Raw genomic sequence first — 20,406 nt, forward strand, 5'->3', positions numbered from 1 at the left:
GAAGAGATTCTTAAATGAAATCAAAGATGGGACCACCTGACTTCTAAGGCAATGATTTCAAAACCATAGACCAGAATCACCTGGGGGACCTTGTTGAACACGGATCTGTTCAATAGACCTACTGAATCCCAAAGCTCTGCCAGTCAGGTTCTCTAGACAGTTATGATCCACAGCTTTCAGGAGCCACTACTCTAAGGCCTTTCTACTCAATATAGTTTATAGACCTTCAACATCAGCATCACCTGGGAACATCTTAAAAATGCAGGATCTTGGGGCACTTGGGTGGCTCCGTCAGTTGAACAACTCTTGATTTCGGCTCAGGTCATGATCCCAGGGTCTTGGGATTGAGCCCCACACCTCAGTACGGAGCACACTCAGTGTGGAGCCTGCTTGAGATTCTCTCCCTCTACCCTCTCCCCTGCTCACACGTGCATGTGCTCTCTCTCTCTCTCTCTCTCTCTTTCTTTCTCTTTCTCTGTCAAAAAAAAAAAATTAAAAAATAAACTTAAAAAATGCTTGATCTCAAGCCTCATGCCAGCCCTGCTGAATCTGAATCTGCATTTTAACAAGATCTGCAGATGATTAGTAAGCACATTAAAGCTTAAAAAGCATTGCTCTAGGAAGAGGATTTCAAATTTCAAGGGAGCTCAGAATCACCTGGAGGGCTTGATTAAACATAGATTGCTGAACTCCATCCCTAGAGTGTCTGATTCAGTAGGTGTTAGGGTGAGGCTTGAGAGTTTGCATTCCTAGTAAGCTTCTTGATATTTCTGCATCTGGCCCAGTGTCTTTGAGTACTACTGCTGTAAGGTAAATCCAGGTTTTAAAACCATGAAAAGATTAGATCTAATCGCTCTTACTAGGTTGGCCTAGATTCAAAAGATAATCTCTACCCTAGTGTTCAGCTTTGGGTAGAGTGCAGGAAAAAGCAGTTAGCTTAGTTCTTTCCTTTTTTTCCCCTTTTTCTCACACATGTCCTCTATTTTTGCAGAGTTTGAAAGATATCAACAATATGATAAGACAGGGTGAACAGAGAACCAAGAAGCGAGCAATAGCCATCGATGGTGATGCAGAATCACCTGCCAAACGCCTCTGTCAAGAAAATGATGATGTTTTGCTTAAACGACTACAGGATGTTGTCACTGAGAGAGCAAATCATTAACGCCCTTCCTGTTTCTACGCTAAAAGCACTTTCAGGTAGCAGAATGTTGGGGCTCTATCCCTCAAAACTTTCAGCCCTGTAGATGGAAAGTATCACTGAATTACAAGAAAAATTGCACCAAAATTATGCGCTTTTTTTATGTCCAAAATTAATTGACAGTATATTTGAGTTGGATTGGAAAGCAATATTTCAAGTGCCTTTTAAACATTGTAATAGTTTAAGAATTTTTTAAACGTCTATTTCTTGGGTTAGTTTTAAGATGAAGTAAGGAGATACCTCATAACTTTTTAGCTCACTTTTTAAAAATGTCTCCTTCTATGCTTTGTAATATGAAGGTACATAATCTGTTTTTGGTAAGCACACTTTGAAATATTTCTCTTCTCATTTAATATTGAGCAGGGGGGCACATGGCTGGCTCAGTTGGGAGAACATGTGAGTCTTGATCTCAGGGTTGTGAGTTCAAGCCCCATGTCGGGCATAGAGATTACTCTAAAAAATACATATGTATATTGAATAGGGATTGGTTCCTATAGCACCTGAGCCAAAGGATGATACACCAGCCTGTCTCTGACCCACTATGGCAACTCCACATCCAAGTGCCACTACTATCCTGGGTTGTCTAGCTCCCTTCTCATGGCCTTTCTCTCTTTGAGCATAAGTAGATTCGTACCTGAGCTCCAGCTCCTTGCCTTCCAGACCTAATAAAGGCCCTCTTAGCTGATGTCACAACCTAATAAAAGGGGTACTTGGGTGCAGCTTTCCAAAGAATCAGCTGTTCAATATTCACTTTTTCTAATGTGTTTCCAGAATCTGGAAGGACATGGATAAACCATTCTTAATTAATTTTGAGAAAATGTTATGAAATGTATGTTTTTTAAACTGAAAAACTTATTTTTTTAAATACAAAATGTTTAACTTAACTTATGTCTAACCCTGGCTAATTTGACTTAGTCTAAGATTTGGCTGTAAATTAGTAATTGCTATTGTCAGGAATTTTATTTTTAAATTTTAAGAAGAAAAGTGATTTTGGTCACATTTTACTTTTCTGCAAATTATATCCTCATTTTTTGTGTAGTATCTACACATGTTGTAAACCAAATAATATCAAATGTGTCTTAAGTCCTTGTATATATTTTTATGTAGCTGTAACTATTGTGTCATTTTCATCTTCATTATTAATGTAGAAAACATACATGAGCATTTGTACAGTGACTATATAAGAAGCTTTGGACATGTTTTTATTAGTTTTCAAGACAATATCAGTGTACATAAAATGGTTAATAAAACATTGGAGTTTTTGAGATACTGAAAAAAACTATATTTGTACTCTTTTCTGTGTGACTAGAAACAATTGTACAGCTATCTAGAACCTAGACCTTTTTAAATACCTGCTTTATATTTTTTAAATACCTTAGTGTAACTTAAAAGTTAATGTTCCTGGTGGTTTTCAGGGGCTAGGAGGAAAATGGGGAGTGACTCACTACTTGAGTATAGGGTTTCTTTTTTTTATTCCTTTCTTTAATATAATTTATTGTAAAATTATCTAACATATAGTGTATAAAGTGTGCTCTTGGTTTTTGGGGTAGATTTCCACGGTTCATCGCTTACATAACAACACCCAGTGCTCATCCTAATAAGTGCCCTCTGCAATGCCCATCACCCATTTTCCCCTGCCCCCCACCCACCCCCATCAAACCTCAGTTTGTTCTCTGTATTTAAGAGTCTTTTATGGTTTGCCTCCCTCCCTCTTTGTTTGCAATTTTTTTTTTCCCCTTCCCTTTCCCCATGGTCTTCTGTTAAGTTTCTCAAGATCCACATATGAGTGAAAACTCATATCTGTCCTTCTCTGACTGACTTATTTCATTCAGCATAATACCTTCCAGTTCCATCCACATTGCTGCAAATGGCATGATTTCATTCTTTCTCATTGCCAAGTAGTATTCCATTGTATATATAAACCACATCTTCTTTATCCATTCATCAGTTGATGGACATTTAGGCTCTTTCCATAATTTGGCTATTGTTGAAAGTGCTGATTCATAGGGGCACATGTACCCCAATGTTTGTAGCAGGGTTTCTTTTGAGGGGAGGAAAATCATTTTAGAGCTTAATCTAGATGGTGGTTGTATAACATTGTGAATTTACTAAAATACACTTTAAAATGATTATTTAAAAAAAATAAAAATGTAGTTTTTAAGTTAGGTGAATTTTACCTCAGTTCAAACAATGCCTTAGACACATAAAGAAACAGGATTATTTCAACTCCTTGGAATGAATTTGTGGACCAAATTATGTTACTGAATTAAGGAAAGGGTTTATTTCTCTCTTAGTGCCTTCATGCATATTTCTCCAGATGAAACTCACAGCTTAAAGTTCTTTTCTAATTAAGATTTTAATGTTAGATTATATTAATTCAGATTTTTAAAGAAAGTAATAATATTCCTGCTCATTTTTAGTTTCTTCTTTTTTTTCTTCTTTTATACTACTTTCACTAAGTCAAAAATGTTACTAGCTGCCTACCATATTCCTGGCCCTTAGCTAGGTGCTAGGGATATAAAACTAAACCAGCCTTAGTTTTCATTCTCAAGATATAATAATTGTAACCCATTACTACAGTTGATCTTTGAACAATGTGGGGGTTAGGGACACTGACATCTCCACACACACACCTCATGCCCTGCCATTAAAGATCCATGTATAATTTTTGACTCCCCCAAAAACTTAATTATTGACCAGAATTCCACCTTACCAATAACAAATGGTTGATTAACACATATTTTGTATGTTTTATATGTTGTAAATCGTATTCTTACAATAAGAGAAAAAAAATGTTAAGGAAAATACAGTACTGTTCTGTATTGAAAAAAAAATCTGCCTGTTAAGTGGACCACGTTGTTCAAGAATCAGCTGTACAAAAAAAAAAAAAAATCAGCTGTACAATGTAATAAGTATAGTAATAGAGCTCTACACAAAGAGGCATGGTATTAGCACAGAAAAGAGAATGAATTACTCTGTCTGGGCAGGTGTGTGAAGGAAATCTAAAATTACTCTAAAGGCGAAGGAGCTAAGTGGTAATTCAGTCCTTGGGGATGAATAACTGCCATTCAGAGAGCACAACCTGTAGAAAGGCCCCGAGGCATGACTGTACCATAGGTTTGGGAATTACAGGTAGTTCAGTGAGGTTGGAGTGTAGTATGCACAGGCAAAAATACAACGCAAAATAGGGCTAGGAACGCAGGCAGGGGCCTTTCACAGTTGGGTTTTCTAATCTAGGTTAAGCAGCTCAGGCTTGATCATTCCCAGTGGTTTTTAACATTGGCTGCAACTGGGGAGCTTTGAAAAATTCGCCAGTGGATGGGTCCCTCCCCTAGAGTTTTTAGTGGGTTTGGGGAACAGCCTAGCATCCAGATTTCTAAATACTTCCTAGGTAAGCACCTAAGGTTGAGTTGAGAATCACTACTGTAGGCCATGGAGAGTCACTAAAGAGATTTTAATTTTAGGTGGATAATGACAAAATCTGATGTTTATTTTAGAGTAGCAATTCCCAAATTTGCCCAAGGATGAAAATTACCTGAGCCACATGATAACAATACAGATTCTTAGGTCCTGCCCTTTACCATGGAATGATCATCTCCAGAAATTTTGTTGAACTGTTAACCTCTGTTCCAAGTGATAGTCACCCCCAAGTAAGTTAGAGACCTGGTAGTGCTTCTCAAATTTAATGTGCATAGGAATCACCAGGGATTGTTGATCCTGGTAAAACTCAGATCCTGATTCAGTAGATCTGAGGTTGGGCCTAATATTCTGCTTTTCTAGCAAGCTCCCGTAACGCCAATGCTGCTAGTCCAAGGACTACACTTTGAATAGCAAGGTTTAGGAATCTGAAGCTGTGGAGAGGCTGGAGGAGAGGATGGTTAGACTGATATGAGACACGAATTTGTAGTTCTTAATTTTGGAGTAATTTTGTCCCTTTAAGGGACATTTGGCAATGATTGGAGGCATTTTTGCATTTTTGGTTATCGCAATTCAGGGGCGAGCGTGCACCAGTCCCTGAATTAAGTAAACACCTGTCAAGAAGAGCTGTACGCTTTCGGATGCTGGTAGTGGGGACAGAGAGTCACCTGACTGAGCATGTATGGGGTCACAGTCAGGGATGACTTTCCAGGAAGGATTAATGATGATAGATTCCAGGTGGGATAACTAATATATATGTGAGGTTATTTGGCATCAATGACAGACCCTTAATATGTTAAGAAAATGTTCAGGAGGTTTCAGATCCTCAGATCCTACATCTAGGCAATATTCCCGTCAAAATTCCCAATGGTAAGAATCACTGTTGAAGATTTATGAACGATACAGGTTCAATAGGATGATGCACAGTTTTGTTAAGCATCCCAGGCTGTTCTTACCATGGAAGTCTGAAGCCAGCAGAAGAGTATAATGGCCAAGAGTATGGAGATCCAGGTTCAAATATCCTCCTTGACGCTGCACTGCCAAACCAAATTGAATGTTAACTTCAGTTAGGTCATCATCATCATCATCACTTCGGGAAATAATTAATTATAGAAAATCACATTTATTGTAGAGAAATTAGAAGATGCATAAACAAAAGCAAAACAAACTATAGTCCCAGCACTCAGACGTCATCTTTCTAAAGATTTTATTTTTGAGTAATCTGTACACATGACGTGGGCCTTGAACTCATAACTCTGAGATGAAGAGTCTCACACTCCACCAACAGAACCAACCAGGCGCTCCTAAAAATTTGTTAAATTTAAAAAGATGACCTCTTTCATAAAATTGGCCAGAGCTTGTTTTAATAAACAAACGACCTCAAGGGCGCCTGGCTGGCTCAGTTAGTGAAGCATGAGACTCTTGATCTCAGGGTTGTGAGTTCCATCCCCACATCGAGTGTAGAGATTACTTAAAATCTTTAGGGGGGCCTGGGTGGTTCAATCGGCTAAGTGTCTGGCTTCAGTTCAGGCCATGATCTTGGGGTTCATGAGTTTGAGCCCCGAATCAGGTATGCTGGAGCCCCAGTTCTGGTGAGCACGAGTCCCTCTTCTCTCTCTCCCCGCCCGCCCCCCCCTCAGACCCTAGTCACTTGTGCCCTCGTTCTCTCAAAATACATAAAATAAAATCTTAAAAAAATGTATTACAATTATTTTTCACATGAAGGAAAATGTGTAAGTCTTAAGTTGTATATGCTACACTGAATTTTTTCCAGCTTTGTTGGGGTATAATTTACATAGAGTAAGATGTACCCATTTTCAGTAAACAGTTTGATGAATTTTAATAATAGTATATAGTTGTATAACTACCACCACAATCCATATATAGAATATTTCCAGGGGCACCTGGGTGGCTCAGTTGGTTGAGCGTCCAACTGCGGCTCAGGTCATGATCTCACAGTTCGTGAGTTCAAGCCCCACGTTGGGCTCTGTGCTGACAGCTCAGAGCCTGGAGCCTGCTTCCGATTCTGTGTCTCCCTCTCTCTCTCTGCCCCTTCCCCGTTCATGCTCTGTCTCTCTCTGTCTCTCAAAAATGAATATACATTTAAAAAAAAAATTTCCATCACTTCAAAATGTTCTCTTGTGCCCTCTGATCTTCCCTGCCCTCCCCACATCCTTCCCACCACACACTCTACTCAGTCAACTGTTGACTCTTTTTTATCATTATAGTTTTGCCTTTTCTAGACTTTAATATAAAATATATGTATGCACAATATGTAACCTTTTGTTTGTTATTTGTTGTTTTAATTTTTTTTTTTAGTGTTTATTTATATTTGAAGGAGAGAGAGACAGAGCATGAGTGGGGAGAGGCAGAGAGAAAGGGAGGAAGACACAGAATCCAAAGCAGGCTCCAGGCTCCAAACTGCCAGCACAGAGTCCAACATGGGGCTTGAATCCATGAGCCGCAAGATCATGACCTGAGCTCAAGTCGGACGCCCAACCAACAGAGCCACCCAGGTGCCCCTTTTTAAAAAATTTTTTAATGTTTATTTATTTTAAGAGAGAGAGTACAAAAGCAGGGGAGGGGCAGGGGGAGAGAGAGGGGGAGGGGGAGAGAGAGAGGGGGAGGGAGGGAGAGAGAGGTAGAGAAAGGACCCCAAGCAGGCTCTGTGGTAGCCTGAACCATGAGATCATGACCTAAGCCAAAATCAAGAGTTGGATGCTTAACCAACTGAGGAACCCAGGCGCCCCAGTATGTAACCTTTTGTATTTGAGTTCTGTCACTTAGTGTAATGTTTCTGAGATTCATTCATGTTGTATGTGTAGATAATTTGTTTCTATTGCTAAATAACTGCCCATACTATGGATTGTTAACAAAAACAAGCACCTGCGTGGCTCAGTCAGTTAAGCGACTGACCAGCTCAGGTCATGATCTTGCCGTTTCCGAGTTCGAGCCCTGTGTCAGGCTCTCTGCTGACAGCTCAGAGCCTGGAGCCGGTTTAGTTTCTGTGCCTCCCTCTCTCTCTCTGCCCCTTCCCCACTCATGCTCTTTCTCTCTCAAAAATAAACATTAAAAAAAACAAAACAGAGGCCCAAAATAGTGTTACTTAGACCAAGTTCCCAAATCAATGCTTAATTAATACATAATCTAATTGCAGTTTCAAGTTCCCCTAGAAATGTAGTCTTAACTGGTCAGTCAGGAATTTTTCAATTCCTGCCAATCAGGCAGGCACCTGGGTCCTCTTTTCCCCTCAAAGTGAAATGAGGTAGTCTGCATGATAAGACACCTTGCTTTTCCCCCTAAAAAACAGCCTTGCCAGGAACACTTCTTTTCTTTTGCTAATAACTTTCTTGCCCCACCATCCTATAAGAATGATCTCCATTTTGAGGTGCATGTGGGTGGCTCAGTTGGTTAAGCCTCGGGCTCTTGATTTCCGCTCAGGTCATGATCTCACGGTTGGTAGGTTTGAGCCCGCATCAGGCTCCGTGCTGAATGTGGAGCTTGCTTGGGATTCTCTCTCTTCCTCTCTCTCTGCCACTCCCCTGCTTATGCATGCTCGCTCGCTCTCTCTCAAGAATAAATAAATAAATTTTAAAAAGACAAAAAAACCTTTCCATTCTGTACTACACCATGGAGCACCTCTTTTGCTAGGTGGGGTGCTGCCTGATTCATGAATCATTTAATAAATCCAGTTAAATCTTTAAATTTACTTGGTTGATTTTGTTATTTACCAGATTATACATATACCACAATTCATTTATCTATTTGCCAGTTGATGGACATTTGGGTTGTTTCTAGTTTTGTGTTATTAATAATTATGAATATCTGCATTCAAGTCTTTGTACTTATATTTTTCTTTTATTATTTTATGAATTGGATTGCTGGGTCAAATGGCAAATATATGTTTAACTTCATAAGGTAATGACATGTCCTTTTTCAAAGTAGACCATTTTGAATTCTCACCAGCAGTGTATAAGGGTTCCATTTGTGGGGTGCCTAACTGGCTTAGTCGGTAGAGTGCAACTCTTGATCTTGGCGTTGTGGGTTCAAGCCCCACATACAGTGTAGAGATTACCTAAAAAAGAAAAAAAATCTTAAAAAAAAAGAGTTCCACTTGCTCCACATTCTGGCCACCTCTTGATGTGAATCTTGCTAGACTTTTTTCAATACATATATTATGTACTTTTTTTAGTAAGAAATGGATCATATATCCATTTATATCACATACTATGGCAGATTTATCATTGTAATGTCTAAATTATGCCCCAAGATGATTCTTTTTCTTTTGTTTTTTAAAAGTGTATTTATTTTGAGAGAGAGAGAGAGAGCACACGCACACATGAGTGGGGGAGGGGCAGAGAGAGAGGGAGAGAGAGAATCCCAAACAGTCTCCCTGCTGTCAGCACAGAGCCCAATGTGGGGCTCAAACTCACAAACCGTGAGATCATGACCTGAGCCGAAATCAAGAGTCTCATTCAACCAACTGAGCCATCCAGACGCTCCAACAATTCTTTCTCCCCCCCCCCCTCTCTCTCTCTCTCTTTTTTTTTTTTTTTTTTTTTTTTTTTTGAGAGAGAGAGAGAGACAGAGTGCCCAAGCCCGGGCACCCAAGAAAGGACAGGCAGAGGAAAGAGAGAGAGAGAATCTTAAGCAGGCTCCACACCCAGCATAGAGCCGGATGTGGGGCTCTGTCCCAGGACCCAGAGGTCATGACCTGAGCCGAAACCAAGAATTGGACGTTTAACTGACTCACTCAGGCTCCTCTTCTGTAACAATTCTAATGGTTATGTTCCAATGTATGGATGTATCATCATTTACGTTATTTTATCATCAAACAAGAAAAGATTAAAAGGGTGTTTGGGAGGTTTTTTGTTTGAATGTGTTTCAAATATTAGAACTGAGGGTTGATGGGGGGTGGGAGGGAGGGGAAAGTGGGTGATGGGCATTGAGGAGGGCACCTGTTGGGATGAGCACTGGCTGTTGTATGGAAACCAATTTGACAATACATTTCATATTTTAAAAAATAATAAATAAATAATTAATAAATAAATATAAAAATAAATAAACATTAAAAAAAGTTTTTTTTTTTAAGTAAAAAATACATAGCAACAAATGAACAAGCAAAAAAAAAAGAACTTGGTATAAATTTTGGTGAGTCTAATGTTTGCAAAGTTAATCAGGCATTATTTGTAACATTATGATACAAGGTTATTAAAATACTAAAGATACTCATCATAGAATGGAGTACCACATAGGCTCCCTTCACTTGGGTCTCTGTTCCCATGCCAAAGCACAGCACTTCCTAGACCAACCAGCTTTTCCTGTACTTTTGGTTTCTTTTTTTTTTTTCCCCAGAACTTATGATCTACTCGTGTTATCTGAATCTACCATGAGTAATTTAGTAAGTGCATATAGTTGAATATATAAACTTCAAGTGTGTATAAGCTCCATGTAGGTAGTACTTTTTCCCTGTGGTTTCCCCAAAGTGTAGAATGATGCACTAAAGAAAGTATGATATTGACATTTGTTGAATTAATGAAGAAGGAGGCTTAGGGATGCTTTTTTTTTTTTTTAATTTTTTTTTTCAACATTTATTTATTTTTGGGACAGAGAGAGACAGAGCATGAACGGGGGAGGGGCAGAGAGAGAGGGAGACACAGAATCGGAAACAGGCTCCAGGCTCTGAGCCATCAGCCCAGAGCCTGACGCGGGGCTCGAACTCACCGACCGCGAGATCGTGACCTGGCTGAAGTCTGACGCTCAACCGATTGCGCCACCCAGGCGCCCCAGGGATGCTTTTTATAATAATGATAACTCATATGTATGGAGCATTTTCTATGTGCCAGACTCAATTCTCGTAAAATCCTATAATAAAACTCTTGTACAAAATTGGAAATTAAAGGCAGTGGCTGGCTGGCTAAGTTGGTAGAGCATGTGACTCTTGATCTCTGGGTTGTGAGTTAAGCCCCATGTTGGAAATAGAGCTTACTTTAAAAAAAAAAAAAAAAAAAAAAAAAGGACATTCCTATTGTTGTGCAATCAATCTTCAGAATTTTTCATCTTGCAAAACCGAAACTATACCCATTAAACAACTTTCCTTTTCTCCTCTCTCTGGTTCCTGGAAACCACCATTCTAATTTCTATTAGTTAGACTACTCCAGATACCACATTACATATAAGTGGAATTGATGTGGAAATGTTGGCATTCGGAGCAAATGGTCAAGAAAGAATTCTTGAGATGTCTTCAGTGCAAAAAAGTGGTTTTATTGGGGTGCCTGGGTAGCTCAGTGAGTTGAGCACCCAACTCTTGATTTCAGCTCAGGTCATGATACCAAGGTCATGGGATCAAGCCCCGCACCAGGCTCCTTGCTGAGTGTAGAGCCTGCTTAAGATTCTCTGTCCCTCCCTCTGCCCCTCTCCCCTGCTCACAATCTCACTTTCTCTTTCTAAAAATAAAAAGGTGGTTTTATTAAAACACGGGTCCAGACTCGTTGACAGAAAGAGCTGCACTGGGGTTGTGATGGGTGACTGATTATATATTTTCAAGTTGGGAGAGGGTTAGGGAAAGCACAAGCCTGCAAGGAATTTTGGAAACAAGGTTTCCAGGACCCTGAGGAGGCTAGCTACTGTTAGGAAAAGGTCAATGAAAAATTACTGTGTAGTAAATCCTCAGTCATGAGACCCTTCAGATGTATATCAATGAGCCATATGCTTGGAGGATGACTGCTAACCTATGTTTGAGGGGTTAGAGATAAAGGAAGTTTCCAAAGAAATTTTTATATGTTTATTATTTTTTTAAGTTTATTTATTTATTTTGAGAGAGACAGTGTGAGTGGGGGAAGGGCAGAGAAAGAGGGAGAGAGAAAGAATCCCAAGTAGGCTCCACACTGTCAGCACAGAGCCCAACGCAGGGCTCGGATTCATGAACCCAGGAGAACATGTATAACCTCAATTGAAACCTGAGTTGGACGCTTAATCGACTGAGCCACCCAGGTGCCCCAGAATTTTTATATGTTTAAACTAGACTCACAGGATCCTGGAGGGTCAGGATAATGTTGAGATAAGACTGCCTTTTGCCCTTAGCAAAGTGTCAACACTGAGGGAGCTGAGCTCTCAGAGGAGTTCATTCCACCTATTTGAAGGACTTGTCAATGGGCTGTAGGTAGTAAGGAAATTTAACTTTTTCTTTTGCCTTTGTTTCCCACATCATAAAGTATTTGTCTTTTTGTGACATTAACATAATGTCCTCAAGGTTCATTCACGTTGTAGCATGTCAGAATTTCCTTCTTTTAAGGTTCAGTAGTATTCCACTACAAGTATGTACATTTTCTTTATCCATTCATCTGTCTTTCGACTGCAGCCTAATTTTTAATCTGTATGATATACAATGACTTTCAGTATTAGTCTTGAGTGACTCAGATTCACGTAAGGATCCCCTGTATTCTGGGAAGTCTGTACTCTTAAGTTTCATTTCTTCCTTTGCTCTAGAAAACTGTCTGTTTACATTTGAGAGCACATCCTCACACTCCCAGTTCCCACAGAAGGAACTCTGCCTGTTGAAAGATTCCCAGATAACAAAAGTGTTGGGCAGGGGCGGTTGTGGTAATGACCTCCAATGATAATCTTCTCCCTTCACTCAGTTTTCTTCTAAACCCTCTCTCCCAGTTGCCTCCTGCAAACCCCAAATGCCTCACATTTACTGTGTCTTCCCTAAACTTCCCACTTTGGAAGCCTTAGCACCAGCTTCCACCAACACCCTGAAGATTCAGTGCCCCCTTTGCTACTTTCCCAAGGAAAAGGGTCTTTTCACCAAGGAACACTGCTGTCCTCCTCAGAATCTGGTGCCAGTTCCCCCCCCCCCCCAATACACAGAGAGGACTGGGTAAGGGAAAGTTCACTTTCCTGCAGCTGCTTCACTTTTTTTTTTTTTTTTTTTTTTTTATTAAAGTAAGCTGTATGGGGGTGCCTAGGTGGCTCAGTCGGTTAAAGCGTCTGACTTCAGCTCAGGTCATGATCTCACAGTTTGTGGGTTCGAGCCCCGCATCGGGCTCTGTGCTGGCAGCTCAGAGCCTGGAGGCTGCTTCAGATTCTGTCTCCCTCTCTCTCTGTCCCTCCCCCACTCATACTCTGTCTCTCAAAAATAAATAAATGTAAAAACAAAACAATTTTTTAATAAAAAAATATAATAAGGTAAGCTGTATGCCCATGCCCAAGGTGGGGCTGGAAGTCACCACCCTGAGATCAAGAGTGGACTTCTCCACCGACTGAGCCAGCCAGGCGCCTCTCTGGCAACCACTTCAAATGTATGTGGTACTTCTCTTTCCTAGGGATAGAGGCTTTTCTCAGTCCTGTAAAAAGCGATTAAGAGCATCTTGGGGCGCCTGGGTGGCGCAGTCGGTTGGGCGTCCGACTTCAGCCAGGTCACGATCTCACGGTCCGTGAGTTCGAGCCCCGCGTCAGGCTCTGGGCTGATGGCTCAGAGCCTGGAGCCTGTTTCCGATTCTGTGTCTCCCTCTCTCTCTGCCCCTCCCCCGTTCATGCTCTGTCTCTCTCTGTCCCAAAAATAAATAAATGTTGAAAAAAAATTAAAAAAAAAAAAAGCGAATAAGAGCATCTTAAACACTATGGTTATTGGTCCACTTTAACTCACAATATAGGTAAGTTCAGTATGCTTGTTATGCATGTGTAACTCCAATCTCACCCAAGTTACAGGTTTTAAGTCCCACCTTTATAGAAATCCTGAAACCCTTATCCTTGTTGATAATAGAGACACCCACCCTCCAGAACAAGTCCCAAGAATACAAATGCCCAGAGAAGAGCCCAACATGGGGCTGGATCTCAGGAAATGTGAGATCACGACCTGAGCTGAAATCAAAGAGTTGGACCCTTAACTGAGTGAGCCACCCAGGCACCCCAAGGGTCGAGTTTTTAAGTGAGAAGGATCACAATATAAACAAGATATTTAACTTGGGGAAGGAATGTAAAAAAAAATGAACAAAGCCTTCCTTAATACTTGAATCATTATGTGTTTTGTTACTAATGACAGCACCCTTAAGAGTAGAGAAATAGACAAATACATGTAACTTTATTTATTTTTTTTTATCTTTATTTTTGAGAGAGAGACAGAGCGCTAGTTGGGGAGGAGCAGAGAGAGAGGGAGACACAGAATCTGAAGCAGGTTCCAGGCTCTGAGCTGTCAGCACAGAGCCCGACACAGGGCTCAAACCCACAAACTGTGAGATCATGACCTGAGCCAAAGTCAGATGCTTCACCGACTGAGCCATCCAGGCGCCCCCATGTGACTTTATTTTGCATAATAACCAAGAACCTTGGGACCCAAAGATTGGCAACCACAAAGTCAAAATGTCCAACCTTAGGCCATCAAGTCAGGAGTGGACATAGTACAAATATGTTGGTCATATGTATTAGTCTGCTAGGACTGCCGTAACAAAATACCACAGCCAGTGGCTTAAATATAACAGAAGTTTAGTTTCTCACACTTCTGGAGGCTGGAAGTCCAAGATCGAGGTGCCAGCACAACTGGTTTCTGGTAAGACCTCTCTTCCTGGCTTCTAGACAGCCATGTTCTTGCTGTGTCCTCACGTGGTCTTTCTGTTGTGTGTGCACAGGGAAGGAGATGTTACCAGAGGGAAACTTGTCCATGTACCTGATGCACAGGAAGCCAGTGTCTGAGACACCAGTTTCGAAACAAAGCTTTACTATCAGAAGGGCAGCCCAAAAAGAAGGCAGGGGTTGTTCCCAAAGAAAGCTACCTTAGCTTTGTTGAGCTTTGTTGCTTTGTTGAGCCTAGGAACAGTTCATATACGGGGAAGTAAAGGTAAACACGTGAAAGGATTGAGGCACAGAAACTGAAGGGATTCTATTTTATTTTATTATTTTTTTTAAGTTTAGGAATGCCTGGGTGGCTCAGGTCACAAAACTTAGATTTGTGAATTCATGCCCCACTTCCAGCTCTGTTCAAAGAACAAAGAAGCTATGTTCCCACTCGAAGGGAAGACAAGAAAGTTAATCATTCTCTAAGTTCATCCTAGGCCCTCAAACACCTGGATCAGGTAACATCCAAAAAGAACTGGATCCCAAACATGTTCCAGGACATTAGCTTCCAGCGAACAAACCTCCATCAACACTGTCATCAGTAATCCCCACCTTTGGTGATTTATAGGATAACACCTATTGTTCACCTGACACTTACCTTTGATCTGACCCTACCTTGCCTTCCTGAAGGAACACGTACCCTGGACCCCTTTCCAATATAAACCCCTAACCTCAAGCAACAGAGAGACTCACTTTTCCAAGTCTTTCAGACACTGTCTGCTATACTCCATCACTTACACTATTCAATAAACTGATCTCCTTTCCTCCTGGCTTGGGTATAGAGATTACTTAAAAAATAAAAATTTTTCAAAATAAAATTAAGTTAAAAAAAAGAATTTTGGCTTGGCTTTGGGATTTGGGGAAAATACTAAAAAAAAAAAAAAAAAAAAAGAAAAAGAAAAAGAAAGAAAGAAGTCTTGAGAAGGCTAGGTTCCACAAAGGGTGGAGAGGAAGTAAAACAGTGATGACAGCTGGCATTGAGAACCAGCAGCACTGGTTGAAGAGGAAGCTGCGGAGAGATAAAAACCACAAGGTTAATGCTGACAGAAATAAAATTGCCCAGCTCAGCTGGGTAGGTGGAAGGTAGCTAGGGAAGGGCTGAGAAAAATTGCTGGAGATATTCAAGGTCATTAAGCAATGGGCTTGAAATTAATTTGAAATTACCTTTTTTTTCTAGTCCTAACTATGGTGAGTGAGAAATCAGAGGCGAGTCTGAGCAGTCATCTCCTTTAATATAACCAGAGCACAGGGCCTATGTCAAGTAGGTAACTGTTCCCAAGTTGTGGAAAGATAGAAGGAACAAGATCACCAGAACTGTTAATAGAGTTAACTCTATTCGGCAAACCAAAAAGCACCAAAGTTTGGGAGTCCGCTTAAAATCCCAATTCTGTCACTTACCAGCCATGTGACCTTGAGCAAGTAACCAACCATCTTGCACAAGATCTAGGGCCCCTAGAAAGTAGAGGAAATACTAAATATGGAATTAAATTATACTCTTTAACAAACACAGACAAATAGAAAATTAAAGTTCTCAAAAGCAGATGCTTTGAACAAACCCAGTTGGTTAAACTTAAAACCCTGCTTATATCACCTTCTACTGCCAAAGAAACCTTGCTGTCAGGGCAGATTTTCCCATAAGTCTAAAAAATACAAGTTTTTAAGCCAGCCATTTCCAACTTGAAATATAAGGCTTTCATTCATGTGCTATTTGTTGTCTCTTTCACCCCTTTGTTTTGGTTTCACAAGTCTTGGCAACTCTCTCATCTCATCTCAAATTATTCTGGGGCTTAAGGGCATGTTTTGCTGAGCCTGGCTCTTTTAGGCAGACAGAGGGCAAGTACCCCTCTCTATACTTTTCACCATGGCTCTGTGGGACAAAGGAGCAATTGAAAATTTTGAGTTACCTGATATAATTCTATGTCAAAATTCCCATTAACAAGCAGGTTAGCAAGTGACTTTGGAGCCAAGCTAGATTGCCTGGGTTTGAATCCAGGCTTTATCACTTACTAGCTGTGTGACCACAGGCAAATTATTTACTTATTTCTCTGTATCTTAGTTTCTTACACCCTGAGGTGGTTGCGATACATAAATGAATTAATATTTGTAAAACCCTTAGAAAAATGCCTGGCACCACAGTAAAGCTCTAAGTGTATGCTAGTAATATTTTGCTCTCTACCAGACCACTAGTTCATAATGCTTGATGATCATCTGCCTCATACACTCTTTATCCCCTAGATGGGTCTATGGCTGGGTGGATGGAGAGGTGTAATGGCTTTAGTGGTGGTAGCAGTAGTCTTTTTACTAGTTAATTGCATGAACTAGGATTTACAGGGAAGTTTGGTCCTCCCCCCCGAGTGACCAAATTGATGGGGGCATGCCTCCCATTTTTACAGGCTGTTATGACCAGGTGGTAAAAGTCCTTGAAGATAAGTTTTAAGTAATGTTGAAAAAGAAACAGGTCCAAAATGAAATCACCCGTGTGAGGCCCCACATCAGCAAACCAAGACTTAGTGTCTAACCCAATTGCAGTTTCAGCCTTTCCCTGAACTGTGACCTTTAACAGGTCAGTCTGGTATTTCTTGGCTAGCACTAGTGAGTTAGTGGCCTGGTAGACCCCTGCCTTCCCCCCACAGCTGGGTGACTCTGCCTAAAACAATCCTTTCTTTTGTCATGACTTCCTTGTCTTACACCCTTTCTGTCTTTAAAAATCTTCCATTTTGCACAGTTCCTTTCTCCTTACTAGATAGGATGTTATCCTATTCATGAATCATTGAATAAAGCCAATTAGATCTTCAAATCTACTCAGGTGAATTTTGTTTAACAGTAATCGGGATGACCACTTCCTTTTCTCTGGGCAAGGAGTTGGGCTGGAGAGAGGGGTTGAGGATTCTTTTAGAGAGAAATTTGAAGTCTGCTTCTGTTTGGAAACCTGAAGATAAGAGTTCATGGCTAGGCACCCCCAGGGCCCTCTAACTGCCCAGCGATACCGTAGAGCTTGTGAAATGCAAGAAGACTACCTTCATATCAGATCTGAAATCATTCTAGGGTCTTCCAGTTCAGCTTCTTGCCGATTGGTCTCTCAATTGGGAAGATGCTGGCCGCCTGATGATGGCCTTTTAGGTTTAAGTTTGGGGCATATGAAACACGGCCAAGGGTATGCCTGGGATATTCATTTGGAAGAAGACACCCGCAATTCACCAGAGGAGCCCGCGCTCAGGGCTTTGGCGGGGCTTCCACGGGTCCTAGATACACTCTTTCCTCACCTCGCCCGTATTAGCTCTTCCTCGGCTCTGCGTCTAGTCGGCCCCTTTCGGTAAACTTCCCGACCTGTTGAGGACCAGTGGGCTGTCATTGCGCCTGCGCAAGGGGGCCCGGTGGCTGAAGTGGCTGGGCTGCCCGGCCACAAGGTCTGAGTACCAGTGCGCCTGCGCGGGAGGCCAGTAGGCTGGCAGTGCCGAGCAGACTCGTCCCCACCGACCGGCAGTCAGTGCGCTTGCGTGCGGTCCCAGCGCCGCGGTTCTTGACTGTGCTGTGCAGGGCGCTGGTTGTTGCCATGCAGGGAGCGGACTCGGACCAGCCCTTCAAACGGCCCCGACGCGATGGCAGCCCGAGAACCCCGCCAAACATCCCTTCCGCGGCGGCGGAGAGCTCCCCGGGCCCCAAACTCCACCGCGACCACCAGACCTGGGACCCGGAGCAGGTGTGCTGCTTCCTAAAGCGCAGTGGCTTCAGTGATCCCGGACTGCTGGAACGCTTCCGAGGTAGCAGGGCTGCAGGGCTGCGGGGCCGGGGGACCGCGACCCGAGGCGGGGACCGCGGGCCTGAGGGGAGGGCACGCCGAGGCAGTGAGCTGGGGGCCTCAGAGAGGACCCGAAGCGGAGAAGGGAGACCTGCGCGGGGAGGTACGAAAGGGGTGGACCTGAGGCGGGGGGTGTGGGGCGCCGAGCCGCAGATGAGCTGAGGCGGAGAGCCCCCTCTGAGCAGGGGGCCTGCGGCGGGGAAGGTACCAGAAGGGGTAGACCTGAGGCGGGGGTGCCGAGGTGTTGGGGGCGGGGGTGGGGGTGGGGGTGGGGTGACGACCTGAGGCGGAGAGTCCTCCAGAACCGGGGGCCTGAGACGGGGACGGGAGGTGCCAGAAGGGGCGCCCAGGAGTGCCCCCCCAGAGATGGAGGGAGGAGAAATGGGGCGTCTGGGGCTGGGGACCCGCAGGGGGGGAAGCCGACTTTGAGGATCGTGAACTTGGGTGAGGCACCTGGTGTGAGGCTGGTGGGTTTCTTCGGGAACTGGTCACCCCAGCGCGGGGCAGGCGAGACTCCGGTCCCTGTTGTGACTTAGAAGAACGTTTTCCCCAGACCGTAGTCGGAGGGGCGCTGTCATTCAGACTCACGGGGCTCGGGAGACCCCCTCTGTGCTCCTGCAGCTCCTTGAGCACTTGGAGTGTGTTTTGCTTTCAAGTTTAAGTTTCCTCCCTTGGCCCCTCAACTCGGGGTTTTCCTAAGGGGGAGGGCACATGCTCTGTGAATCCCTGCATCCCCATTGCCTTACCGTAGCATGCCAGCAGGGCTCAGTGCATGTTGGTTGACCACCCTTGTAGAGCTTGGTAATGATTCTGTTTTGGTCTCCAAAATCAGTTTGCCTAGTTAAATCTGAATGACACTGGGACTGCTGAGCTGACCACCGGACTCCCAGCAACCCACAACTTGGCCACATCACATGGGGCAAATGTGTGGGTTGTGAGTTTTAAGCAACTGGCTCCAGTTCAAGCATCCATCCAGTCGAGATCTAAACTTGCCCTAACGGATGTGAAGCTTAACCTCTCTCTGTCTTACCCATTTGTAAGTTTAATAAATTTTTGCAGTTATAGCGTGGAGTCCTGGTTGTCTAGGGTCGGAGGGACTTAGTGTTTGAAGACTTAAAAAACAGCTTGATGGTGTGGGAAATAGTACTTCTTTTTTCTCCTCCCCCCCCCCCCTTTGGTTGGCCTGCACTCAGAAGTTTTCTCTGAATAGCAACTAGGTGGGGATGAAGTAGTTTTATATTTTCTGTCTCCAAAATATGATGGACTATGATGTTGGCTTTCTCTTTCAGTGGTGTTCTATAGATTTTGTTTTTGTTTTTGTTTTTGGTGTTCTGTAGATTAAGTCATCAACCTTCAGAATGACCTCTTGAACCTGCAGTCAAATGCTAGCAGAACTCACTACTTGCTTTAATTGGTAAAAACTGACCTTACATTCACAATTGCTCATTTCTTTTTTCTTTCTTTTTTCTTTTTAAATTTTTTTTAAAACATTTATTTATTTTTGAGACAGAGAGAGACAGAGCATGAACGGGGGAGGGTCAGAGAGAGAGGGAGACACAGAATCTGAAACAGGCTCCAGGCTCTGAGCTGTCAGCACAGAGCCCGACGCGGGGCTCGAACTCACGGACCGCGAGATCGTGACCTGGCTGAAGTCGGACGCTTAACCGACTGAGCCACCCAGGTGGCTCTTTTTTCTTTTTTTTAAGATTTTTTATTTTTAAGTAATCTGTACACCGAGGATGGGGCTCGAACTTACAACCCTGAGATCCAGAGTCCAATGCTCCGCTGACTGAGCCAGCCAGGTGCCGCAACAAATGCTCATTTCTTAACCGTCTGCTTTGTCTTGACCAAAACTTTAGTCAGCCTTCTCTCCCTCCTAGAAGGCCCTGAAAATCTTGCTTGTCCCCAAACCTGAACAAGCACTAAAAAAGTGGAATGCCCCATCATCAGCCTCTCCGGTAACCAGCTGAGCATAGCCGGATACTGTCCTGTCAGACCCCACTGGGATCACTTCCTTTACCCTATGAAAAAAAACAGCAACACTTTTGTCTGTTTCATTTTGAACCACTTGGAGATTTCTGAGGTCACAACATTCTCCCTATTGTAATAGTCTTCCTTTCTAATCCCTGTCTTAGTCTGGGTTTGCTTTTATTTGGCAAAACAAGGTATTGGGTCCCTCTCCTCATTATGGAATACAGTCTCACAGGAACCCTGAAATTAATTAATTAATTTTTAATATTTTTTTTGAGAGAGAGAGAGAGATACAGAGCACGAGTGGGGTGGGGCGGAGAGAGAAGGAGACACAGAATCTGAAGCAGGCTCCAGGCTCTGAGCTGTTAGCACAGAGCCTGACATGGGGCTCCAACTCACAGACCTC

The 20,406-nt window shown here is 42.7% G+C and overlaps 2 protein-coding genes and 1 long non-coding RNA gene across 8 annotated transcripts in view; 2 read left to right on the forward strand and 1 right to left on the reverse strand.

Moving 5' to 3' along the window:
• Positions 1 to 2,477, forward strand: part of RBL1 (RB transcriptional corepressor like 1) — a 62,130-nt gene extending 59,653 nt beyond the window's left edge. For all 3 annotated transcript variants that reach the window (XM_045444662.1, XM_045444661.1, XM_045444664.1), the window contains one exon: positions 992 to 2,477. In XM_045444662.1, the coding sequence (XP_045300618.1) occupies positions 992 to 1,162 (171 nt within the window). In that variant the 3' untranslated portion in view covers positions 1,163 to 2,477. The remainder of the gene's footprint in view (positions 1 to 991) is intronic.
• Positions 1 to 8,946, reverse strand: part of LOC123580250 — a 44,885-nt gene extending 35,939 nt beyond the window's left edge. Inside the window, exons 1-2 of the long non-coding RNA XR_006703206.1 lie at positions 8,579 to 8,946; positions 5,572 to 5,652 (exon numbers count right to left, since the gene is read on the reverse strand). This is a non-coding gene — a long non-coding RNA (uncharacterized LOC123580250). The remainder of the gene's footprint in view (positions 1 to 5,571; positions 5,653 to 8,578) is intronic.
• Positions 8,947 to 17,646: 8,700 nt separating this feature from the next.
• The window catches only part of SAMHD1 (SAM and HD domain containing deoxynucleoside triphosphate triphosphohydrolase 1), a 57,285-nt gene continuing 54,525 nt past the window's right edge, over positions 17,647 to 20,406 (forward strand). For 3 of the 4 annotated variants that reach the window (XR_006703208.1, XR_006703207.1, XM_045444666.1), the window contains exon 1: positions 17,647 to 17,991. Coding sequence is in view for 2 of the 4 variants with exons in the window: in XM_045444666.1 (XP_045300622.1) it covers positions 17,784 to 17,991 (208 nt within the window). In the remaining 2 variants the exon portion in view is untranslated. The remainder of the gene's footprint in view (positions 17,992 to 20,406) is intronic. The other variant, XM_045444665.1, reaches the window with a different exon arrangement.

The sequence above is a fragment of the Leopardus geoffroyi genome, chromosome A3 (genome assembly GCF_018350155.1).
Source record: "Leopardus geoffroyi isolate Oge1 chromosome A3, O.geoffroyi_Oge1_pat1.0, whole genome shotgun sequence".
Lineage (NCBI taxonomy): Eukaryota > Metazoa > Chordata > Mammalia > Carnivora > Felidae > Leopardus > Leopardus geoffroyi.